This window comes from Cinclus cinclus, chromosome 9, assembly GCF_963662255.1.
Source record: "Cinclus cinclus chromosome 9, bCinCin1.1, whole genome shotgun sequence".
Classification (NCBI taxonomy): Eukaryota; Metazoa; Chordata; class Aves; order Passeriformes; family Cinclidae; genus Cinclus; species Cinclus cinclus.
In genome coordinates this window covers 9366078-9393463 of record NC_085054.1, presented here as the reverse complement: position 1 = coordinate 9393463, position 27386 = coordinate 9366078, and the positions used below count along the sequence as shown (strand labels likewise).

The 27386-nt window shown below is 35.9% G+C and overlaps 1 protein-coding gene across 1 annotated transcript in view; it reads right to left on the bottom strand.

Annotated features, from left to right (window-relative positions):
* Nucleotides 1-7: 7 nt before the first annotated feature.
* TLK1 (tousled like kinase 1) overlaps nucleotides 8-27386 on the bottom strand; it is a 66439-nt gene continuing 39060 nt past the window's right edge. Inside the window, exons 9-21 of the mRNA XM_062498754.1 lie at nucleotides 26517-26627; nucleotides 24677-24813; nucleotides 23220-23408; nucleotides 15951-16017; nucleotides 12318-12415; nucleotides 9160-9241; nucleotides 8811-8902; nucleotides 8635-8724; nucleotides 7846-8015; nucleotides 6465-6600; nucleotides 3921-4032; nucleotides 3523-3630; nucleotides 8-634 (exon numbers count right to left, since the gene is read on the bottom strand). Coding sequence (XP_062354738.1) covers nucleotides 458-634; nucleotides 3523-3630; nucleotides 3921-4032; nucleotides 6465-6600; nucleotides 7846-8015; nucleotides 8635-8724; nucleotides 8811-8902; nucleotides 9160-9241; nucleotides 12318-12415; nucleotides 15951-16017; nucleotides 23220-23408; nucleotides 24677-24813; nucleotides 26517-26627 — 1569 coding nt within the window. The 3' untranslated portion in view covers nucleotides 8-457. The remainder of the gene's footprint in view (nucleotides 635-3522; nucleotides 3631-3920; nucleotides 4033-6464; nucleotides 6601-7845; nucleotides 8016-8634; nucleotides 8725-8810; nucleotides 8903-9159; nucleotides 9242-12317; nucleotides 12416-15950; nucleotides 16018-23219; nucleotides 23409-24676; nucleotides 24814-26516; nucleotides 26628-27386) is intronic.

Below are 27386 nucleotides of genomic sequence, written 5' to 3'. Positions count from 1 at the left end.
TGGCAGTTCATTTAGTTTGTAACCAGGCACAATTTTTCCTGCGTTTTCAAATTTGCTCACTACCCTTTTTTATTTAAATAATGAAAAACTACCCTTCATGTTAGAACTTTCCAGTATCCACCAAATGTACTTTAAGTATTAAAAAGATTATTTACAATGTTCCCCAGAAAAAAAACTAAAAACCTTTTCTTCAGTCTTAAACACAGTATACCTGCTAGTTTGTAACAGAAAGTGTCATCCTTCATCCTTCAATGTTTAGCGGTGTTTCTCAGAAGGGTACATTTATTCACAGTCCATGATCCATCCAATCATACAAATGACACTATGTAGGAGGACTTCAGTCTGAAAACACAGTTATCAAACTTGTCCTGTGTAAAAACACTCAAATGCTCTCAAGCTCAAGTCTGCATCTGAAAACTAAACAAAGGTATCATTCCATTCCTCAGCTGGAGAAATTTCAGTACGAAATAATGCTTGAAGTAGGTGGTGTAGGGGATGCTGCTAGGCCAGTCATATGCAAGTTTCCTGAAGAATTTGATCTCCTCATATGAGGGAGAAGATAAGGATCATTAGCCAGCTGGTGGACATCAAATCTATCCTCTTTTCGGTATGCTAAACAGCGTCTGATAAAGGCCTAGAAAAGAAGTGTAGAAAGTTACAGTAACATTCCAAATACTTACATTTGCTTTCAGGCAAATAGGCTAGTCCTCCTAGATAAACTAGCTTCTAAATAAATTCCTGTTCTTAAATAATTCAATTCAAATGACAATACAACATTTTACTGTTGAGCCCACTGAAGAAATGTAGCATCATGGCAGATAGATAAAAATCAGCAAATTAATTTGCTTCAAATAATCGCTCTTCAAATATGTATTTTCATGTTTGGGAACTGTATTTACAAATAAAACATTAGCACCTCACCCAGTTATTAGATTTTTGCATGTTTTATGTCTGAACAGACTAATAAAAACCAGGACCAAGTGTCAGAGGATTGAAAAAGGAGACCTTTCTACTTTCTCCAATGAGCTTCTAAAACCATTGAGTGGGGAAGAATAGGTGGATGATGCAGAGACAGAATTTCAATGCTTTAGTTGACTTTTGAACACAGGCATTTGCACATGTGCCATGACAGGGTATTGCAAAATTGACATTGATGGTTGCCACGCTCAATAGGCATTATATAAAGAGTATTTAGGAAACTCCTACCTTGCTGAAACTCTCTTGCCATGAACAACTCAATCACACCTGCTAAAAATTATCCAATCAATTGAAAAACTCTGTAGCTACATTCACTATGTCATCCCCACATTTAGGTCCATAAGGTGTATGCCAATCATTTTGTTCTAAAAGTTTCTGTCAAGTCTTATGTCTGGCACACACAGAACATTTGGTCTCCTGAGAGCCTGGGCTTCAACTTTTAATGATAGAAAATCCTTATTATTGCTACAGAACTGATTAGCACATCATTACTTAATTTAGAACTTAATTTAAAAGAATTACATATATCTTCTTTGATAAATCTGTTCATCTGTTTGTTCTTTGCTCCAATTAAAAACTGGAGATTAAAGGAGAAAATCTGTGGTAAGTTTCAAAGAATCATGCTAGAATTTACTTCTATCATTTGCATATCCAGCATGAACAAGGTACAATATAAATATCATGCACATCTGTTAGTGGATATTCACATGTTCTTGGATAGTACAGATTTTAATCAAATTCTCCACAGTAAATCCTTCAAAACAAATGAACTGTAAACAGTTACTCACAAGATCCTCAGAGTAACAATTTGTGTCTAGAATGTTTTTAAAACACTTCACAGTTTTGTGGCACTGTAGCCATACTAGTGTGAAGCAAAGGAGACCACTGCACAAAACAGGAAACAGTGAGGAGGATCAAAGTACAGTTACAGTCTGAAAACTAACAAACAATGTCATTTGAGGTTCCATATTTATTGAGTCTCCATGTTTTCTAAATCAGAATTTCAGTTTACAAGCTGTTCTTTTGCAACTGCCCGGTCTATAAATCTGAAAACCAATTTGGATGCTACATATTCATTGTAAATGGTCTGCATTAAGAAGTTAGTCTGAAATTGTTTTACAGCATTTCCACCAGAGAATAATTTCTCCTTCTCTCTCACAGCTATCATGACAATGGTTAATATGAGTGGAGAATACTGGAAGTTTATTTTAGTCTTTCAAACAAACAGAGCATGCAAATAAATAGAGAATGCAAAATGCTGCTAATTCTCCATGCTGAACTGCCTACTCTTTCCTAACATTCTCTATATAAAAACTACTGACAAAGAAATGAAAAGTTAAAAGACACAGATATAAACTCTTACTATGTAAAGCTATAAGTAACATGATGTGTATTTGTCAACTGCATTCAAGGGAGTTTTTTCAAATGCCAGTGAAATACCAACAGCAAACAAAAACCTCAATCAAAACCACAACTCTTCAACCAGTTTTTCATAACCTTAACTGCAACTCTCTTACTAACACTACTTTTAGAAAATATAATGAACAGAAATATACCACTACTTGTAACAGCAAGTTTATGCACTCAGCAGACTTATTTTCTTGGGAAGTTACTGCCTCTAGAAATATGTTTCCTTTCCTTTTAATCTCTAGAAGCTGAATCTTAACATTCCTAACTCTTTGGCATCTTGTGGCCAAAATCTAAGTATGTTTAATTAGTTGCTGAAATTTGAATAAGCATTCTATTATCTTGGCTTTTTTTTTTTTTTCCAAAGAGGACACCTATTGCCTCTGGTTATGAATATATCTTTCAAAAAGCAGGAGAGTTTTTACAAGCAAGTAAGAGATAATATTTTCTTCCACTTTCAGAGAATTGGACATGTGTTACAGATGCTCACAGTAGTTATCATTTGGGAAACCACCTTAATCTTTTTCTGAATAGCCAGGCTGTGTAGAATTTACACCTAAATAGCAGATCAACTATTTTGGCAGTTTTATTTTCTGAATCAGTATCAAAATATCTTCTAGATTCTTAATCTCAAAAATTCATGTTTCTAAACTCAGATTTAAGTTAATACACACATACTATGACCTTTCAAGGAGAAGAGTATTAGAGGTCATATCCTTCAGGCACCTGGTAGTCAAAGAGTTCTACCAATAAAGCTGCAGAGAATAACATCCACTGTTTTCAGAAAGAGCTTGCTACTGTTAGCAGCAGCATTTCACAAGAACTTCTAGTGAGACAGCCTGAATGAGACACATAAAATCCTCTGGGAAAAAGTAAAGCAGACAATTTTTGAGGTGGCCTACTTAAAAACCACTTGCAAATTTCTGGAAAAAATATACATAGTTTTGCTTTGAAGTACATGATTTTGAGAAGTCTCAGAATAAGGTTGCTTAAATAAAAACATCCAAATACTAGTTCTCAATTATGTTTTTCTACATACTTAGTTATTATGTCCCACAGCATTCTTGGGTTAACAACAATTTTACATCTCAATCCTTTAAAATTAATGTTTTACTTGGATATTATAGTAAAAGTTACCTTGGCTTCATTGCTTACAACAGGTTTGACAGGGAATTGAACTTCTGTGGCTTTTAATATTGTATTTTCTTGTAAGATATCTTGCTGTGATTGATTGTGGCCAAATGGCTGCAAAACAAGCACATTACTTTTTTCAGGAGATTTATCCAACTACTTTGATTTCATAAATATTTATGCTAGAGTAAGTTGTTGCAGTGTTAATACAAACTGCTAACTATTCTGCAAATAAAAAAGTTACAGGCAAGATTTTCTAATTTTTTGCAAAATCAGTGTACATCACCATAAAGTAACACAAGTAACTTTCCATGCAGATTCATGTCTTTATGAATATAATTCAGAGTCTACTGAGATCAGCCACCTACACTAAAACTCTTTAGATTTTCTGAAGTTTTTCTTACCTTTCTACCATAAAGGCATTGGAAAAAGATTACTCCAACTGACCACACGTCAACCTTATTAGAAATCTTTGGTGGCTCTTTGCCAACTACAAAACACTCTGGAGGCAAGTACCTGGAAAACAAAAGAGGCATTTCAGTCTTTAAGTACGGCATCAGTAGAACATGCTCAATTATCCAGCTGTACAAACACCTCACCTACACATCTCTGAGCTTTTGAAAACTGCACAGTTGCCCTACAATCTGCATTCCAGCACCTTGCAACCCACCAAAACTGATATTATACTTTTTTGTACAGTTAGTCAAATAAAGGGGTCAAAAGCACAAATACAGTTTTTTTTTTTTTACCTAAACTGCCGATTATAATTTTTTTTTTTTTTTTAATTGGGACCCCAGGTTAAATGTGAAGCCATCTATCAAAGCAAGAAAAGATAAAAGTCAAATAGGGCATTTTACAGAAAGACCTGGTTAGGAAACAAAGAAAGACCCTTTACCTAAGTTTTTAGTAAAAATGGTAACATTACCCAGAGGCGTATATAATAGACAAAGGTGATTGTTATTTCCGTCCCTATATTCTGCAGAAAGAAACTTAATGAAAGTTGAGGAAGTTCCCATGCTATTCCTGAATTACAGAATAACTGATGAAATGGAACTTCCTTTACAAAGCAAACAAAACCTTCCAAATGTATTCATTTAAGTGCATTCAAGTATTATTGACTGTAATATTTAAAACTGAAAAAGGCAAAAAAACTATTAGGGCAACTACAGAACAGGCACTCTTTCATTAACAACATATAACACTTAAATAGAAACTTTGAAGAAATATTTGTAGAAATGGAAATAGGCAGAAAAAAAAGAGATGAAAATGCAACAATTTAAAACAGTATCACAAACTCTCTTCTGGAATACTTGTCTGCAATTCTGATTACAGCAATCAAGACAAGTGATCTTAAAGTGATACAAATGTGAAGAAGGTTACTAAAATGATCTGAAGAATGGATAGCCTACAGTTCAGGGGGAAAAAATGTGAAGGCTACAAAAACACCAAGGAGCAAGTACTAGAAAAGGGCCACAACCTACTTGAGGGAGGACTATGTTAAGCACAGGAACAAACCAGTACAAACTGGCCACAAATACACACAGTCTGTAAATTAGAGGATTAGGTTTCTAATGATCAGAGAACTGAGGCTACAGAAGACACTTCCAATCAGATTACTGAGGCCAAAAGACTAACTAAATTTAATCAAAACATCCAGAAGTTTACCAAAAAGATTATAAAACCTAACTGCCTGGCAAGGCAGGTAACTGGACCCAGTGACTCAAGAAATCCCTTCCAGAGCTATTCTGCTGACAGCCTGTGCAATGTACTCTGAACAGACTCAGTCTCAAACTCACTCTAAGTACTTCCTTCCCTAATGAAGGCTGAGGCTCGGAGAAAGCATGAATTAGAAATGCAGAAATTAATTATGAATCTACAAAAGAAAAAAAGATCTGTAATTGTTAAGTTTGCAGCACCACTAGTGTCTGAGGCATTCTAGATGAAATCCAAAAGCCCAAATTTTTCTGATATGTATTCCTAAAATAAAACATTTGAACTGGTGTTTTAATAGGTGAAGCATTCAAAAGAGTTGCAAAAACCTAACACTTCTAAAATGCTTCAACTTGAGTTATCATTATTCCACAGCATGCACACCATGGAATTTGTGGAAGAGTATGGGTTTCCTTTTCTAAAAACTCTGAAGGAAAAGGCAAAAACTTTATTACATACAACTCCTGAGCATGGGATGGGAAGATGTACAAAGCAAATGGGAATAACACTGGCTTCTCTGCAGAGCAAATGACTTGTAACAACCCAGCCAGTACAGGATTTCTAATCCACCCACCCTGACACAGCCAGCACATACCCAGGCTCAAAGAGCTACTGTGCCATGAAGAATCTGCATCTTTAGAGACCAAATTCTAAAAACTGATTTTCTGTAAGCAACAAAATGCTTATTGTCATTCCTATGCCTTGGCAGCTCTAAAATTCTAGTGTTTTGGATGAGCATGCAAGTACACAAAAAATAAATCACAGCTTCTGAGCTGTCATTGACCTTTAGGAAGGAAGAGTAACTACTCTTTTGTCCTAAGGACATTATCTGTTGGTAATCCCTCTTCTACTATTTCCAAGTACTAAGCACCCACACATAATCATCATAGCTCAAATGTCAAATGTCTTCAACCACCAGCAGCCAAAGATTAAATACCTTCTTCAGAGGACACCATGTCTCTAAATCACGGTGATCATCTCCACACTTATTAATATATACATATTTATAAATAAATAAATAAATATCATGCATACACTCTTATTTTACTTGTTACGTTATTCTTCTAACACTTGGGAATATCAACATCACAGCACTGCGCAAAAACCTTTGTTTGTCATCCATGTAAATATTCTAGGTCCTAGTTGTCTCTCCAAATCTGCTTTATAAGACACTTATAAGCATTTATAAAATCTGAACGATCCAAAGTCTAAACAGCAAAAATCAAACCAGGCCTTACCAGTAAGTTCCTGCTCCCTGTGAAGTTAAATCCATTCCATCCACCCCATAGCTATCATCATCCATTATTTTGGACAGACCAAAGTCAGTAATTTTTATTTCTCCACATGCTGTTCCATCTACAAGAAGGATATTACCTATTCAGGGGGAAAAAAGGGAAAATTACTTCAAGAAAGGGAACAGAATGCTTTATTTTCAAAACCAAGTTCAATTTTCAAGAACATCTAACTTCATGAGGGTGACAATTTTACAGAATCAAAGACTCAGTACCATAAAATAGTGTGGGTTAAAAGGGACCCATGACCAAACCCCCAGCCTTGGTGTTATTAGCACCATGTTTGAACCAGCTGAGATACATTTAGGTAGCCCTGACATCCTCAAGTCTAGTGTAACTTGACTATGACAAGTTGCTGTGCAGTTTCAGCAACTCTCTAGGTTGCCATCATATCTGAAATGGCTCTCTCAGCGGGGAGCTGGCTGGTCAGCAAAGAAACACCAAAATGGAGTGAGGAAACATCAGAATGCAGCAGTATACTACTTACAAATAAGTTTCATTATTTTTCTGCCAGAACAAACTTTACAGTTTTCAGGGTTTGCATATGCCATAAAATTGTGCCAAGAAATTGCTGCAATCCTACAAATCTTACTCCGCGTGTTAAAGCTGTACAATATTTTCTTGATATAAAAATTATTTGATGAAGGTCCTCTGAGAACAAAAACTAATGAGACTAAGAACACATTCTGTACAATTTCATAAGACAAGAGAAACCTGTGTGAACAGTTTATTACAGAACAGAAAGCAAACAGCCTGGCACTTAGAATTACTTTAGAAACCCCACACTTGGAAGTGCAGCAGATTAAAGCACATGAAGAATATAAGCATCATTAATGCAAAATGGTAAAACAAAGGCCATGGAATCAGGACAAATATAGTTTATAAAAATATTTATTATTCATTGTAAAGAAAACTCTCTGTTTTGGAGTGCTTATGCTGGGATGCTGAAAGTGATTGATTATGTATTTACAGGTTTAAAAAAATATATGAGAAAAATTAATTATACATCAGTATTCCACAATTACCAGACACAACTGAGCCTACTAATGATTTTATCTGTTTACACTGCTAACTACCACTGCATGTATCTATTATCTACTATTTTTCCCTACAAATTCAAATCAAATTAATGCAAAGTAGAAAAGCTGCAAAAAACATTTTCCACAGAAAAGGCAGGAGATTCCGGCAATGAAATTCTGAAGAAAAACACATACTTTTCCCAGTTGTTTACAATAACCTTGACACACAGAAGATAACTCTGGCATTTTCAGGCAAAGTAAGGGATAAAAAATAAATTACATTTCCAATCACCACATTCCTCACTTACCTGGTTTAAGATCATAGTGTATAATAGGGGGCTTGATCTCATTGAGATACCGTAGTGCATTTACTATTTGCATTACAATGGACCTAGCTTCTTTCTCTGACATTAATTTATGTTGCTTGAGATAGAAATCCAAGTCATTGCCTTCACAGTATTCTAAAACCGTGCAAAACCTAGGGCAGAATTTAGAGAGACAAAATGAAAGAATGTATCATACTGCACGATCAGGAACAGACATTACAACCTAGTTTAATTCTGACAAGTTTAAGAATGGTTACCTCAATATTAAAATATATGAATGAAATTGTTCATAAAAGACATGGTATAACTATTAGCTTATGAAAACTGATGTAAACCAGAACATTCATACTCACTAAAAGAGAGAATGCATCCATACAGATGAGAAATTAAGAAAAACCTCTTTATTTATAGCAGCAACATTTCTCAGAATCAAAATACCTTAACTATCCCTTAAGATGTGACAATTTCATGTAAGGAGGTGCAGCCCAGTCACCAGGGGCTACACCTAGGCTAGTAATGTTCCTGATGTCATTTAGTCTTGGAAAATTGTCCAAGATATAGCAGCCTTTTGATGCCAGTCAGGCATTGCAAAACATTCTCTTCATCATGTTACACAAGGCCTGCAATATTTAGCAGACAAAATTTTGCAAATAGTGTGGGTTTTTTTTAAGATGTTTTGGCTGAAAGCAAGAACATACATTATTTTTGTTCAAATACCCTTCATTTCTGTTTATCTAATATACAGCACTAAAATCCTTGCCAGATACTTACGTATCTGTATCCAGGGAGAAGTAGTCATACAGTTTAACTATTCGGGGGTGATCCAGTTCTTTGTGTATTCTATACTCTCTGCAGGCATGTCTAAAAGAAGATGGATATATCAACCTTCTACAATCAACGTAATGCTATTAAGCTTAACATATGAGGCGTAAGTAATTAATATTTACTTGTGGTAGTTTTCTTTCTTTTCATCCCTCCAGCTTTTGTTAAGCTGGTGAATCTTCACAGCAGCGTATCTTTGTTCATAAAGATCAAAAGCCTAAAAAAGAAATGCATAAATATGGCAAAGTTATAACCAAAAGTGATAAAAATAACACTGAATAAAGTGAGGAAAAAAGCTGGCATATAAGTGACAAGTTTGTTGACAAGGTTACTGTCATGCTACCTTCCATGGGTTAAATGAAATCTGGTCAACCCATTATAATCCTACTTAATTAGATCTCCTTTTGTTCCCCCCCCCCCAGATTAAATGTACATGGCTCAAAAATTAGATTTATCCAACTCAACAAACTCTACCTTGTATACTTCACTGAAGCCACCTCGGCCAAGTAAATGGAGTAACAAATATCGTTCATTCAATGTGGGGTGATCTTTAAATCTTGAAAGAAAAAAAAAATCAGTTTATTCTCTTTAAGGTATACAAATAGCATCTAAAATGTAAATTTCTTAGTATTACTCATCAAATAAAGTTTTCTATTTAGAAACAACATGTAATATGCTGAGCAACATTATACCACAAGAAATCTTATGACACAACTGTACAACGTGACCAATTTCAGTACCTTTTGACTATTTAGTTAGTTTACACATACTATCACAACACTGTCATCAAAACAGTCAATCTTGGCAAACACTTTGTTATTTTTCTCTAGTTTTCTGAGGACAAGAAAAGGGTGCTTAAATTTCAACATGTAATACGTGGGTCTCTGCTGTGCCAAATTTCAGAGAAGACTCACACTTCAACTTTCTGGAACAGACAACAAGGACATTCTTCCCATTTCACACAAAACATGACCAGATATGTTGTATATTACTGCCTCTTTTTTAAAACATGGATTTTATATAACACTAAGAAGTTATAACAAATCAGAAACAGCAACATAGGGAAAATGCATGAAAGAAGTATCTGCTCACACTCTAAGCAAAAGCAAAATGAAAACATTTCTTCCAAATACAAAATTATGCCACCACACCAAGAAAAACTATCTGTTCTAACATATATAGAAGACAAAATACATTCTTCTATCTAATTAAAGGGAAGGGATCTGAATATTCATCACATTCTTAGTACAATAATGAGACAAGGCAAGAATCTAAGGCAAGCTGCCAGTTATGCTCCATAGAAAACTTAAAGGAAGAGTTTAGGGCCAGCCTGCCAATAGCTCATCCCATCCTTCCATATTCTCTACAGTTCTGGAAGTATGGGCATAGGTAGTCAAGTATTTGAGAGAAGATGCATATTCTTGCCCCTCTTAGAAATAAAACTTTCATTATTCTTCACTATAAAGATACATATTTCAATGCTAAATATTTTTAAAGAAACCATAAACAGTAAGTAATATATTCAGTGTAGAAAAAAAAAGGACAAATTTAGAAGCAGCATCATTAGGCATCTGATGTTGTGTGATCAGTAGCCCAATTCCTGTTTTATGGTCTTTCTATTACATGTGTACCTCTAGCAGGCCAATCTTGTGAATCTTACCACCTGCTTTTGCTGCTCTGTGTGGCTCTCCATGGCTCAGAACCTGCATCCCCAACATCACATGGGCTGCAAAGCCAAACAGGGAAGCCTTAACCCACACTCCCAACTTGTCCCATTATTCCAGTGGAGGTTACCATGGGTACCAAGTTTACCCATGGGTAGATGGACTTGTTGCTAGAACAACAAAATGGGCTTAGCTTTACACCACAGCTGGAAGCAGAAACCCCAATGGGATCTGAGTCAGAATCCAGCAGCTGCTTTGGCTGAGAACTCTCTCCCTTACCAAACTGCCACATCACCAAGACACCTTAGGAAAGACAGCAGGGGCTGCAGACCTAAATTATTCTTCCATTGCTTCTCTCTTCTACATGATGACTATAAGCTGTGGCCACTTGCTAAATACTAGTCTAGACTATCACAAAAACATGAACACAGTTCAAAGTTATTCATCCAGCACCATAAAACTGCAGATGAGTAGTTATGCTGCACTATTCTGCTTGTCCACATCCTGTAACTGTTTTCAACTGTGACTGCAATTTGGACGTTCTCTGCCCCACGTATGTAGTATTTTCACAGTCAAAGCCTGTCATTTTCCTGTGCCATTTATTCCTTACTGTTGAAGGATTCTTTTTAAAAACACCTAAACCTGCTCTAATGCAAACACTGCAGATTTAAAAAGGTTGTCATTTAACCTGCTTGTTTATTTGTTGTAGGATATTTACTTTAAAATAATATTGTATATTTTAATCTCAAAATATATTATCCGTTTTTAAAAGAAAATACTCTGCCATCAATACATAAATATCAACACCTGTTATTCTTCATACCCAAAACACAACACAATTTAGTTATCAATTAGCATTAAAGCAAAATGGTAACAAAAAATTTCAGTATTACTGCATGGTAGGTATCATCAGAACAGTTAGGCACAATTTACCGTATCTTTTCTTTTAATATTTAAAAGTCTTAGTGTATGCCCAATTTTATTTTGTCTAAAAAGTAAAAAATAAAATTCTGAAGGCTTAAGGCTACTGTTTCATAAACATTTCCTAGTGCAGAACGTGAGAAGTCCAGTCCCACCATGTCCTTCCCCCTGGTTCATTCCACCCTTGCACTGCCCTCTCTCCTCATGGCAAAATAAATATTTTTGCAACTGGGCAAAGAACTAGACCAGGAAATTGATCCTGGATTAAAATGAAACCAGAAAAATAAACCACAGGAGCCGGTTTTAATTTGGATCGATTTCCAGCATGGGTTCAGTGAAGAAATGTCATTGCAAGCATGTGAAAGAAAACAGGGCTAAGTAACCAGAGAGAGGCAGAACCAGCTCCTTTCAAGCAACAGTGACAGCTGAAAGTGTTGGTGAAACTGTAGTGTCTCTATTTGTCATCAAGGAAAACAGACTTAATTCTTTAAATTAGGTAATTATTACTTTCAAAACTACACAGTAACAGTTCATATTATGTAGCAATTTAACATCCTGAGAGTTGCCATTCAAGGTGAAATACAAAGTAACAACAAAATATGGCTTTTTCCTGCTAGGTACATATACCTAGTGGGAATGAAATCACAGTGCCACAAACACAAAACTCATTTTAAGTGCAGCACAAAATTGCTGCTGGCACATCAAACCTCCCTGCCATTTTCTTGCATTATTATCAACTAAGTGAACTGCACTAAGTTATCTCACAAGTGGTTTTTTTTTGCTTAGTAATACAGTCTAGCAAGTTTCAGCTCTTCACTGTAAGCTGTGTAGGTATGTTATTTTTTGCACACTCAACAAAAACATTAATAAATTGACCAAATTGCAAGAAATTTTAGTCAAGTTTTAATAAATTGGTGTTGAAAATACACACATAAACATAGGGAACCAAAAAGAAATTATGAACAAGTCTCTCTTCTATAGGTAAAATGTGATACTAGAGAACCACATTAAAAATAGACATGCAAAATTAAGACAGTAAAGACTTACTGTGAATTATCTTCATTATTTATTCTTTTCAGTTCTCTTATGTGAAGATTCCTAACTCTTTCCAAACGTTCAAGTTCTGCTTGTATTTCAGCCTCCTCCTGCAAATGAAAAGAAGGAAATATAAAAGCTCATTTATTTCCCATTTGAAGAGGGTATTTTTACCCCTGCATCAATACTAGTGGTGATGGAGGAACATTACATTACAAAACCCTGCTGAACTAGAAGAAAGCACTGCTTTTCTCTTAAAGCCAGAAAAATTCAGAAAGATAAGGCAAAAGCCTGTTTCAAGAATTTTTTCTGTTCATGAACCCACAGGTAATGGGATGTTCATGATTTTGTTCTGCACTGTAGGGATGCTATTTGAAATGAGAGGCAGCTGGGTTTTGTACCTCAGCCAAAGAGATAAATTATCTGGGAAGCGGTCTGAAATGGATGTACAAAGGAAGAAAAAACTGAGATCTGGGCTATTATAGATTCTGCACAAACCAACAGATTAAGAAAAGACATGTAAAATATTTTAAGGCTGAAGTGCAAATCAAGTAAAAGAATAAAAGAGCACATCATTACAGCAGAAATATTCTTAAGGTGCTGATACAAGACACCAAACCCAATCTAATTTGAAAAGATTTTTCCATTTGTACCTTATTAAAATAACAAATGAAGAATGTGTATTGCGCAAGATCTTAAGCACAACTTCAAAAGAAGCATGTCAGGTAGGAGCACATTCCTTAGCTAATTTCAGCACTTAATTTCATCTCATCTTTATTCTGTGCATTAGGAAACAATGAAATAATTATTTATTCAGGTCCTCTAAAATCATAAAGATTTCATGATGCCTAATTTGTGGAAACCTATGTATACTCAAATTGCAAAACATATTCATTGAAAGATACTGTAGAGAGGGTTATATTGATTTCAGAGTTAGTGCCTCTAGAACTTGAAAAATTGAAGAAAGGGGAGACAAAATTAGTCCATATCAGAAAGTTCATAATTATGGAATTATTTTAGTTGAAAAAGAAAAAACCCTGGCATCTGATACGTATTTTTCAGTAGCAGCACCCATCATCACCTCTTGTTATTTTGGCACAGCCTTTTGCACAGCCACATGGTATATCAAACTGGAATACTAATCTTTTCTTTAAGGAAAAAAAAAATAAACATAAGAAAAGGGAAAAAAAAAAAGAAACTAGCATCACAAAAAAACCCAAACATACTTGCTTTTTGCAAGAAGCTAGATCAGTTCTCCAATCCAATTTATTCTCTGACTGTACAACCTGGTAGTGCTGGTAAAAGCAACAGGGCAACAAGCCATGGCACAATGGGATGGAGGCACAAGTCAGCAAGGTAGAGAGAAAATGCCATAATGATATAGTTCTGAAGCAACAACAGTATTTGTATGACCAAACCCACATATTAAATGACCACATAGCCAATGAATTGAGTCTGGACTAGATGATTTCAGTGATTATCCTGAAACCATCCCCATAAGTGATGGAAAAAACTTCTCATCCCAAAACAAGAGATGAACCTCCGTGGAAGGAATGAAAATCAAATTCCTAGTAATTTAAAAGCTAAATGAAGTAGCACTAATCTAACAGCAGATTTGGATGGACCATTTATTTTTCCTAAGATACAATGTCAAGAGTTGGGTCTTACCCTGTCTGTATAGTGTTAAATTATTTTTTCTATATTTACACACATCCCTGCAGTTCTCTGTTAAATACCCTGAAATGACAGGCAGTTCCTCATAACCCAGTAGTCCTTTATAAGAATTTTAGTCCTTCTCCCATCACAAAAGGCCATACACTCATACACACAATTGTCTATGCTCTTCCCAAGGGCTAACAAAAAAAAAAAATCCATCAGTTATGCCTCTTGTGGACCTTTTTGTTCATATATTATGCAATTCAGTGGTTCTTAAAATGTGGTTCATAGGCCAATGTTAGTCCAAAAAGAACTGGCTGGTTGCATTGTTTCCAGCTGTTATTTAGGACACTCAGGCTGTGAATACCTTTAAGCAAGAATGAATCAGCTTAGCTGCCTCAGGTCACTGCTATATAAAAGGAAATGAGAAAACAAGAGGCTCTCTCCAGGACCAAAGCAACTAGCTGGAAAAGAATTTCCTGGGTAGCAGTAGGAAAAGAAAACTGGTGGTGGCAGCATGTACAGGGCACCAAAAAGAAGAGCACCAGGAAAGCATCTCAAAAGTGAAAAGGAAGAGGAGCAGTCAGCAAAACAGCATATGCTAAAGGAATTAAGAAAAAAAAAATGCAAATAGCAAAGAAGCACAGAGTAGCAATACAGCCATCTAAAATGAAGGTAACAAAATTGGTGTTCTTAATGAAAAAATCTGTATCACACATAAGAATTAAAATGTAAAAATGTATTTTATTATTTTCTTCAGATATACTCAAGTATGATTTGCTAAGAATAACATTTGTTTCCCCCTGGCATTTAGTCAAGGAATTTCCATCTTTTGCAAAATACTCCAGCATTGATGCTCAAGGTGAAACCAAAAATCTGATATAAAATAACCCTGTAACAGTTTATTTAATCTATCATTTGGAATTCCCATTAGACTTACATAAAGTTAAAGCATGGGAAAAAAAACCTACAGAATTTCCTAACAGAATTTTATGTGAAGCTGGAGCTTCTAAACCATTAACAATGAAGAACAATGTGGGCAGTCTACTTCATTAGTGCCAGAAAATTATATGCAGATTTCCTACTACAGATTCAAATACTTTCCTGTCATATTCTTTAGAAACAGCTGCAGCTTTCTCAAGGGGCCAGTTCAGTTTAATAGAGTAGGATTTTTAACAGGTGGCTTGTAAATTTGAAGAAAACAGGCCTGAAAGAGACTCCTGCAACATTTCAAGGGGAAAAACACTACAACCTGTTTTGACTCAACAACTCAGGAACTACTACTGAGTACATATAATTCCTTTTCTTTCACTCTTGTTGAGCTATTTCTGCCTGCACCAACTGCCATTCCATTTTGGAGATTATTCCTCAAAACCTTTGCCTGAATGAGCAATAGTTTCTTCATTTAATAATTATCTCACTACACAGATTTATTAGAATGATGAGGTTCAAGAAGAAGGTTTTTTCAGAAGTCAAAGACTGGAGAAAAATAACTGACTGCAAAAATAATTTAAGACATAGAGAAAAGATTTTCCATAAAGTAGGAAAATTATATTCTCTTGTGATAGGTAATATGCTAACTAAAGTGAATACTGCAGACAATTAAAACGTTCTATTAATTCAGAAGTACAATGCTTGAGAATTGGACCTTTTTAAAGGCCAAAAACAAAAAGAAAAAGCCCATACACCAAACTTGGCTGTCTCACTAAGCTCTGAAACAAGAGCTCAGAAAGTGGAATGGGAAGAGCAGGATTGGTGGCATCATCACTGTTTGCACTCTTGGATTTAAGGAACCAGTACAGTGTTACACTGGATAGACTCATTATTGCTCCCCCGTAATCCCAGTGTTTATGAAAAGTTACACAAACAGAAACAAAAGGAAGGCTAGTATTAGTATTGGGTTTTTTAATCAGACAGCTCTCAACAACCTTTCTCTTCATTTTGATAGTACTACTTTTTATGGGTTTCGTCGTGATTTAAAAAACATACCTTTTTGAGATGTCCTAATCGAAGCTTGAAAATTTCTTCCTGCTCATGGTACTCTGCTAGAGTTAATCTGAAAAATGAAAACAATCATGGTGGTAAACAGAACAATAGCATTTTTACTTTAAAACTTCAGTATATCCAGTATCTTGTTATTTATTGCTACTAGAAGCACATTTTTGAACCATCTGAACATCTTGGATTTGTCATTTCAGGATCAAAACGTACTTACAGAATGCCTATATTTGGTATTTTACAATATTAACTGCTTCTCCCACTGAACCATTTCGATTCATCCAGACAGCCTGTTAATTACCTAGGTGCATCCTGAATCATATCACCATCCCAGATTTTAGCTAATGCTACTCCACTGCTTGGTTCTCAACTCTAACGCATTCAGAAATTAGACAAGAATGGTAACACTGGGTTTCTGAGCTGTGATTTACAGATGGTAGTGCAAAACCATACATTTCAAGTTCATTAGCACTACATTTTGCATGAAACCACAAACTCAGTTTTGAATTCACATATGACTCTCTTCCTTGCTCTCTTTGCATCTTCCTCTTCTCAGCAATTTCTGGCTACAAGTAATTCAGTGGTCCCTTACTGTCTATAGACTTGCTCAGACATAAATTCAGTTATCATACAGAGAATCTGGACTGTTTGCACAGAGTAACTAAGAAACCTGTGAACTGACTGCATGCAGTATCCGTCTGATAAACAAAAAAGACAAACCACTCAAAAAATAAACCCAAGAGACTTTTAAGTTACAGATAAGAAACCATGCACATGCAAGGAAGAGAAACGGGATGGGGAAGGAGAAAAGAGGTAGGGCCTCGTTCAAAGGGTTCACATAAATCCCCACAAAAGAAATTAAAATTACACTTTTTATTGTTTTGCCTAGACCTAATACTTTTTGCATGATATACAGCTAAAACTCGAGTTAATACATTCTCACAAAGTTTCTCACAAAGTCCCTATTTCTGTGGGTTCAGCTATCAGCTGGGAAGAGCATTAGCCAAGTGGTTAGAAGGCTATGCATACTGCTTTTATTGCAAGTCTGAGGACTAGAAGGTCTTGAGAATCACCAGTCGTTTTCCCAGAGATAAGGGACACTAATTTGGATTTTTCTTACATCAAAGGTCAGCCAACTTCAATAAAATCTGCAGAAATCTAATAGATTGTAAGACTTCTTCCTCCCCCTTAAATTTCAAGTTCACCACAGTTTTCAGAATTCCAGCACCTGTAATTTTATTGTCTCAAAAGTTGTTGATAAAGGAGTGCCACCTTTTCAGACAAAATCTGGTGGTTCTGAAGCTTACATAGAACCCCTTCCATTCCTCTTATTATAAATACTGAATTTTGCTGCCCATTTTCTGATTTGACCAAGACAGAAAGCTGACTGAACCAAATCTCAGTGAAATTACTGAGCAGTTTTTTTGACCACACCATCCAAATTTTCAAGAAATTGGAAACACTGTAGTTATTTCATCAGCCTTCTGGGTCTGTAACATATAGAAAACACTCAGATCAGGCGACAAAAGCACCCATCATCACATCCTGTCAGAATCTGAGAGGCAAGCAACCGTTTCTTTTAAGACATGTCATACAAAGTTACCCTGCATCTTTTTTTTTTTTTTCCTTACTGGAATTCAGAGCAGTCTTGTATTACAGTCAATTGGCATCTCCAAACACTCTGAAGGCAATGGAGGGAGAAAATTTGCCTCTCAGAGAAAGACAGAAGGTCTCTTACTATCAGATTTTAGGACCCAACATCTATAATTTTTTCCTAGCAGAATCTCCTCTGGGTTTAGACAATGTATGCTACATCTTAAAAAAAAGAAACATTAAAGCAAATGTGAAACGGGCTGTCTCCATAGCTAGGAAAGCTGGCAATGCACTTGGACTTCATACAGTCTCAGCAACAGCAAGAAACATAGGAAACAAATGCTCCAATTCCTGCTGTAATACATCTACTAGCACTATCAAAGAAATCCAGACCATGCTAAACGACTTACAAGAATATCCCTGACACTTTTAATACTTCTATTAAAACAGCAAACTACTCTAATGTGGATTCTCAGCTAAAAAAGACCAATGCCAATGTGAATAGTGTCATTTCCAGATTCTTTTCTACAGTATAAAATACAGCTTGTGCATTTTCCAGAAATACAGATAATGAAGTTTGTCTTTCTCAGGAAGAGTGAGTATTTTAGGTGGCTTTGCAATGCTGAACCACCAGTAAAACACGCTCAAAATACAAAGTTTATGACATGACCTACCAGAACTTTCGGTGAGCACTGAGAGCCTTAAAACCACAGATCCCCTTGAAAACTGACATAATATGGAAAATCTGGTCCTTTTTATAAAACCTGAGGTGTCCACACAGAGTTACAAAGTGCCCAGACAGCTCTAGTAAGTATCACCTTTCAAAAAGTCCTGAAACAGCCCTCTTGAGCACAGAGCACAACTTGGACATCATACTGAAAACATTAAGATTCAAAGTCACTCTTTCCATCTTTCTATGCCATAACCCAATAAATGATTGTTTTCCATTTTTTTATTTCCTTACAAATCTAACTCTATTAGAAGCACAGCATGTTTCACAGCAATCTAAAACTGTCATTACTGACCACCACATTTCAGAGAAAGGCATATAAAACACAGAGCTGTACACAGTGCAGTCACTTTGGATTTTGTTCATTTACTTCTGAAAAAAACTTTATTCTCTCATACTCGGAAACAGTTTTTGTTTGGGAGGGGGGGAGGGAGTTTAATAGCTTTTATTTAAAAATACAGTGTATTTCATACTAAAATAGCACACAACAAACAGCAGTAAGCCAATAATAGTGTCTGTTTTCTGGCTGTAGGGCAGTCTGAAAACATCCTACCAGCCTAGAGACTGCTCCTCATCAGCCCACCACTTTCTACCTGCAACCACTCACCACACCTTTTACAGGGCAGTGGCATACTGCAGGCACCTTTTGAAAACAGAATTACAGAATCACACAATGTCTGGGTTGGAAGGGACCTTGAAGATCATCTAGTTCCAACCCTCCTGTCATGGGCAGGGATGTCACCTACTAGATCTGGTTGCTCAAGAGCACCATCCAAGGCACCTACAAGACACCATAGTTTCCTGCACAAGGGGTTGCTCCTCTATCACCTGAGACACACAGGTCAGGTGAGAAGGGATATCAACCTGAAAAAAGGCTGCTGCCATCTTAAACTGGATAGTCAGGCCTGGGGTTAATCTAAGGAGCACTGGGGAAGAAGGGCAGCTGGGAACAGGTTGCATGAATTAATGTGGCAACAGTCTGGTCCTGACCATGATCTTTTCTGCACAAAATTGCTGTACAATAGATGTTGGATTTTAACTGTCTGCAGCCAAATAAAACTCTGAAACACATGCAATAAATCCCTGAAATTCCCCAAAATGCACTGGACATACTCTGTGCATGTAGCATAATTCTCCTGTGACATATAGGTGTCACGATATGCCACTCTTACTTGTTGCTGGAAGAAAGTAAACAGCTCTCCTGGCCTGAAAGGCTTGATTACCACCAATTAAAACTCTTCTTTTTTTAATTAGAAAGAATAGGCCTTTCAAAGACTTAAGTTTTCACCACCAAAGTTCAAAGGTTTTGTCACAATATACATGTATAGACATAACCAGTCTTCTTTTTACTTCTTCCTCACATGTGCAGACAAAATATTCTACAATCAAAATTATTTTACTAGTGGGTCCAGACAAGACAAAAAACTCAAACTAGCCATGTGTTCCTTGGTCTTTACTACGATCAAGCCTGGTATGTTTACAAGCATCTCTCTTCTCTTCCCACCTCTGCTCTGCTGGAAAATCATCCTGCATATATAGGCACAGCAGAATGCAGCCATGCTTCCAAACAGCCATCTGCACATCCAATACAAGTCTTCTGGCTGCAATTTCTGAAGCCCTTCTCTTTTGGTCCAAGTTTATTCTCACTCCAGTTCCCCAAATTTCCACAAGGACAAACAAACTTCAACCAAGTCAAAACCTTTCATGACATCTTTTCACCCATTGTTTCCATGTTTGCCTTAAAAAATAGACTGCCTCAGGGAAGGAGCTGTCTTTACATGTCCAGTAAAGCCCAGACACATTGTTGGCACTTCAGAGTGAAAAAGTTCCTGAGAATATTTTTATTTGTTCCATACAGAACAGAATGCTCCTGCTAAATGATGCATTTGTTCAGCCACAGTAACAAACCCTGCCAGCTCTCTGTGCTCTCCTAGTCCAAACTGCATGCAGGGACAAGGACACATACAGGCTACCATGGAGGAACTGGGAAGCACTTGAAGAGGTGACAGGGAAGTGAATACAACTGAAATGGCTGAAGCTGCAGAGGAAGGATTCCACCATCAAAACCAAACAAACATTGCTCTGATAAGTAACTGTCTTGTGAAATGAGAGCCGCTTCCAAAAAGTGGGGGCCTGCATTATAATATTACAAAATCCTCTCACAGTCTCCAAAGAATTTGGAATAGAGTTTTCAAACAGATTCTTTTCCAGGGCTAAGAAGGCAACCTCTACTTCAGATAAATATTTTTTCTTTAAATACATTAAAATTTATTCCTGTCACATAAGACTAATAAAACTATTTTGCTCAATAGAAAACAGAACTCTCAAAATTGAGGCTACTTTTTAGTTTTGGCTTAGGCCACAAAAAGGGGAAGAATGATGAAAAAACAGGACAGTGTTTAGATTCATGTGTTCCATGTTACTTGAAGCACTAAGCCATCATTCACTCACAAGCCACTGGAAATCTGACCACTTTTGTACCAGTAACTTCAGAGAAAGAAATCTGCTTTTACATTTCCATCACAGACCACAGTATATTCAGCTAAATTAAAATAATGCCCTTATTAAGAATGCCTCAGGCAACACCTTCGATTTGTTTCAAAATAGTTGACATCTGTATCCAGAAAAAGCTTCAATACTCCTGATTGTTACAAAGCTATAAATCATTTGTCAATACCAGAAACTGGAGATATTTTTTAAAGCAAACAATGCAGTGGTAAGGACACCTGTTGGTAACAATCCCTAGCAAGCTGTTTGTATGTTTAAAATAAACCTGCTTGATCACTTGCATGCATGTTGTACTAATTCACTACTGGTTTAGTTCATTAATCTCAAGCAGCTCTGTATTTCCTCATGCCTCATATAAACGGAAACTTTTCCATTTGACTATACTAATTAAGATCATTACTGCCAAAGTAATGCAGAAACAGTCATAAGCAATGTAATAGGAGAGAATCACATAGAGCACATGACAAATTTACTCTAAAATGGAAGTACATAATTCATGTTTTACCAAGATACACAAAACAATTAATTCTGTACTGAGAAGCAGAAAGGAGTCAACACATAATACTACAATACAGAGTTATAACAAATCCTAAATACAAAATTCCCCTTTCAAGTAAAGGCCTAAGAGCACACATAATGTATCTAAATGATTCTGTGATTTAAGGACCCATTACAGACCTCCTCAAAGATCTGAAACAAAATTTATAAATTTACAATACAAGCAAGTAATCTGATATCTAGATTACACAATGATTGAACTACAATACTTAATGCAAAACAGTTTTGGTTCAGTAACTGCTTACATTTTTGCTAGCATTAGATACAAAAGGACAAATTTGATTGTTCTCCTGGTGATTCCATAACAAGCAAGCATTTTCATGTGTCATTTAACATGTAACTGGTTAAATCAGGTGAAATTAAAATTTGCAGTCTTTAGTAAATTGGTAATTATTTAACACCATGTAACACCAGAAAATATTCTGAAGTTTATTAGCGGGAATTCATCTTGTCCTACTTAAAAATTAGAAGATGTTGTCTGTATTTTTTCCCCAATTTATATTTTATAATCTCTCAAAGCAGCAACAAGATTATGGGAGTATAACCAGCCAAAAGTAAGCAAATTAAAACTTCTGTAAATTTTCAGGTATTTTCCATTACTTAAATGTTACTTTTAATAACAGGAGGGATTACGTTCAAACACACAGCAGTATTTTTTTTAAGACAACAGCAATATTTACTGATATTCTGAAATATTAATTATGGTTTAAGAAGAAACACAGGCACTATGCATTACTGGAGGCACAATGAGCAATGACTCTTCAGCTCTCTACTAAAACATGAGCAATGCTTACACTGCCAGCCTTACTACTGTATCTTCATGGGCTTTTTTGGCACAGTAAAACAATTTCACAAGTAGAATTTTAAGAAAGATGCATTATGCAAAACACATGCAGCTGTCTTCAAAGGGATGGTCCAAATGTATTTATTTAGCAGATCTAACCAGAGCAATTTATATACTCTCCATCCCAGGAGGTATAAATTATTGCCTCCACACAGAGAGGTGACAAGTGACCATGCTCAATACAGGTAGCTTACTTCTACAACATAACACAGATTAATTTGCTACTCTTTTTAAACCTAATTATTTACTTCTTACTTAAAAATAAACTAGGAACAGATACACTATCAGCTGCAGCCTCTTAGCATAAAGGACAGTAACTAATATATTGAAGCAGCAATTTCATAAAATATTCTAATTAAATGTCAAGAACACATCTTTGTGTGGCTTGAATTATACCCTTTCTGTCCGCAGGAAAAAAACGTCCCTAGAAAAAAGAAAGTTCTTTAATAACTTTCAATTTTTATGTTTGAATGACAAAAAATTACAACACTGTCAATATCTGAAATGAGATCAGTAACTTCTGACTGTTGGTCTAGGATGTACCCTTCAGAAAGGAAGGAAAAGATTTCCATTTGTTTTAAGACATGTCTTCAAATACTAAAGACTGAAAAAAATGTTTTTGTCAACTAAATACTGTTACATGGAAAAAAAAAATCTCCAACTAAAAGAGCTCTTAAACCAATGTGGATAAAGAAAAGTTCAATTGGTATCAGTGACATTACAAGACTAAGAAGCCAGGATAAGGACACTTCTAGCTCAGGATAACATAAAGAACATTGCCTATCCCAAGAATGGGCCCTTCTCTGGTGAATTTACCAAAAATAAATTGTACACCAACTTCACAAACAGTGCAATTCTACAACAACTTCATAGACAGTGGTGCCAATTTCCCTAACATCAGCAAGTCCTCAGTGAGAATATAGCTGCTGAATATACCGAGTGTCTTTTTATGCTGTTATTTGAATAGAACACACACAGACAATATCTGAGAATTTATGTAAAAGACTGATTGAAATGTTAAACTTACAGCTGTGGTAAATTGGGTCTAACAAAGGGATCGTTTTCTGCCCCATTCACAGCTTTATTTTTCCTCTGCTTGGGTTCAGAATTGGCAGATGGTGCCTGAGAATTATTTGTAGTTGGAGGCTTTCGCTTGGCCAGGAGCTTTCTTTGCCTTTCAATGTCTTCCCTTTGTTGATTCACCCACTCTTGCTGCCTGTAAACCCCAAAAAAAAGCTTTATTAAAGTTTCGTCAATTTGCATTTTTTCAAGAACTATCTTTTTAACTGATAAGGCATTTAGAAATTTTTCAAAACTCACTGTACATGTGAAAATGTTTCCTAGGAGAATGAACACCAGTGTTCTTCATGAAGCGGAAAAATTTGGTAAAGTTATGGCACAATTTGCTTTTTTAAATATATGGTGGTTTCAGGGGATTGTTTGCTTTTTGTTGTTGTTTTGGGGGTTTGTGGGGTTTTTTGTTTTTGAAAGTGTTACACGTGACGTCTGCACTAGAAAGAGAAAAAAAAAATCTGAGCTGGTGGATCCCTTATTTTATACCATAAAAAACACCCCTGAGAGCATCAATAGAGAGTACCTGATTTTTATAGGCCAAATACTGAATATGATCTGGTCATTCCCAAATAAATCATCCATTTGGTTGTATGGCAAATGGTTGCAGCTTTTATGTAAAACACATCTACAGACAGTTTTAAAGACTGTTTAGAAAAACAGAAAATCCCATAATGCTAAGAGTAAATACTGCCCCTCAACAATTAAAATCTTGGTGAATTATTTTTTTAAAAACATGTATTCTTCCAAATGTATATCTATTTGTATGTCCAATGAATCAGACTTATTACCAAAGAACCCATTTGGAAGCACTGCATAATATTTTACCACCATCTCTGAGAGTCTTGCAGAGCCCTCTTCCTCGGCCCCATCTCTGCTGAAACACCTGCTATGGCAGCTCTTTTCCAGGTGGTTGCTCTCCCCCATCCACTTGCACTAGACCTTATCTGAGATTTGTCAGTGCTCCTTCACACCACCAAGGAGCAGGATGCAGGAAAAAGCTGCTGCCATGAGGACGTGCAGTTAGCACCTACGTGACCAGTGAAAGCTGCAGAGACTTCAACCTGTCCCAATAACCACCAGTGATACATGGTTAGCTTCCTGAAAAATCACTGATTTACCTTTATAGTTCTGTCAGCTGAGTGGAATGATTGCATGCTGCTTATTTACTACATTCATGCTGTTCGAAAGATAGTTAAAACAATGTGAAACCAAACTGGTTTTTAAAGACACACAACCTTAGCATTCCCTCAGCTGATTAATGGAGTTCTGTACTCTATTCTCAGTCTTCAAAAGGAAAAGCAAAATACAACATACGAAAAGCTGCTTCAATCCTAGAACACTAGTAATAAAAAAGTCCACTAGAGGGAAGTAACAATTACTGAGAATTTTAAGAACATAGCATAGACTAACTTCACAAGATTTTGAAATGCAAAGCCATCTGTCCACTGTTCAGTAAATGAAGCACCATGACGAACTGTTGTAAAATGCCCCAGGCGTAATCTGTCTTGCATGCTCTTCTCTCTGCTTGCCAGCTTCTCCTGTGTGCTCTAAGAAAACAAAAAAAAATTTGTATTTAGTAACACCCAAGTGTTCAAAAAGTCAATAAAACACTCAAGGGGTTTTTTTTCTCCTTCAACAGCCTTTTAAGGCAAGGGTAAGAGAGAGTAAACAAAAATATGTTTCAGTATTTGCTCCATTTATTCTAATTTCTACAGAACTCAAGCTTCTGCATTTGCCAGAACCAGTACTAGAGGACAATTTATGCACCAAAAAACCCAGCTGAGTTTGGCTCAGTTTTCCTATAAAGTTTGCTGCTCTTCATCATTAAAAAACCACTTTATTTAGAGTATCAGCATCATAGAGGATATAATTAAGATTTTATCTGTACATGTCTACTGCAGCAAATGAGCTGACTCAGATATCATAAAGAAAACACCTCCTGTACTTAGCCTGGAAACTTCCTTGACAGAGCATCCTTCTTACTACTTGTACCAAAGTGACTTGGGGCAGGGACCGCTGTGTGGCAAGGCACTGTGGTGGGCAGGCTTAACTGCAATCAGATATTCACTGGCACTGACAGAAGCAGAATTCTTAGCTCTTAGAACCAGCACAGCTACCACAAGCTTCCTTGGGATGTGAAAACCCATCCAGTCTGCCTGGTCTCCCTCAGAGAAGAAAGAGCACTATGAACAACTAATGCAAGGAAACCTCTTTTAACTGTTAGAAATGCTCGCTTCGTAAGAAATGTCTGTGGCCTGAAATCACACACACAAAAAAGTGAGAAGTCGTCAGAATTATGGATCATTTTACAAAGAGATTTCTAGACTAAACAAGGGCCTCTCACAGGAAACATCCCTTGTGGCACTCTCAGTCTGAAGGTATGCACTTACTAGCACACCAAACGGATCTGATGCATCTTTTGCCTGCATTCCCCTCATGCTGGAACTTATAAAGATCTGCAATAATTTATTTATGACATGCTAGTGAGAAAACTCCCCTGAATCCTCCAATGGCTCACTTTGTGCCATTGTGTATGACAGCAGGATCCAGCAGCGAGCACTATGGAAGTGCTATGGCTGTTTATCATCAACTTTTTTGTACCTTAATTTCTAGTTACATGATTTGCTATTAACTTTAAGATTTGTTGAAAATGAAGCTATTTTAAAGAAGAGGGAAAGAAACAGGGTATCCTTGGCTTCTAATACATTGCTACTAGTTTAAATATAATTGGCGTGAAATATCAAAAAATAATTCTTTCATTAATAGTAACATGAAAGGACTCATCTTCATTTCCTTTTTCCATTAATTCTAATTAACATGGCACTTTATCATTTTACATCAAAAACTACCTTAGCCACTCAAGTGTCTCACAAAGAGACATTATCCATCTCCTCTTCAAAACAGATTATATTCAAAAATTCTGTCATCCACTGTGATCTAACAGTGGATTGTCCAGAAAACATGCCATATACTAAATTCCTAACTTTTGTGCTTTGCTATTTTGAATTACTAACGATGGGTAAATCCCTAAATTTAAAAAGGTACATTTTCCACTATCTGAAAAAGGCTAAACGTTTTATTTAGCTTATTCTGGTTTATAAAAATACTGCCAGATAGAGACCATGGATATGAACTCTCAATCTCAAGTGACTAATGTGGAAAAGTTGAAATGAAAATGAAGGAATCATAATGGAGTTTTAATTCAATCTCCCAGCTTTTATCACAATGGTTTTAAGAGCAGTGAACTTACCTTTTCAATTAGTAGCTTCTTGCTCATTGAAATACATTTGTTTAACCTTTCTTTGTATTTTTCAAGTAGTTTTTGTTGTTCATCTATTTGTCTTCTAAGATCACAATTAGCCTAATAAATACATACAAAATATGAAGAGATATATTGAAACACTGTTTTTTAAATCAGCTGTCATGGTAAAGAAATATACCTACTTTCATGTGACTAAAGTAAGGAACATACATGCATAAACACATCTATTTATCTAAATAAAAATTTAATTTCACAGACCTATCCCTATCTACAGAAGGATGCCTTGCTTCTTTTTCATTTCCTTTACATTGTCCTGCAATCTGTATTACAGAGCATTCAGCATAATGAGAATATATAAAAGCTCTGTACCAATCTCATGTTCAGCTCTCCACTGAGGGCTACACTTACATTCAAACTGGAAGTTTAAATTAAGATCTTTATATATTATTTCTGAAGTCATGTGAATCCTAACATCTTCAATTTAAAAGAAAGCAAAAATTTCACAATGACAAAAGTTTCAATTACCTGAGTACGAAGTTGAACAAATTCCTTGTGTTCCAGCTATATTTAACTTATTACCTTAAAATGCCACAATATTATTTTGATTAAAACAATTTTTTTTTGAAAATAGTTTAGGGATGTCTATCCCATACTGTTGAACATGTGTTAAAACAATCTACATATAGAAATTCATATTACATGATTGCATGGGTTAATATTTTTATGCATTGTACCTATATATGTACACATACAAACACTAAACAGACTAGGACTTGTGAATACAGGTTTGTTTCATATTTCTGTATATCCCCTCTCCAGTGCTTCCTTCTTGATAAGCATTAACTTTTTTTTCTGAAA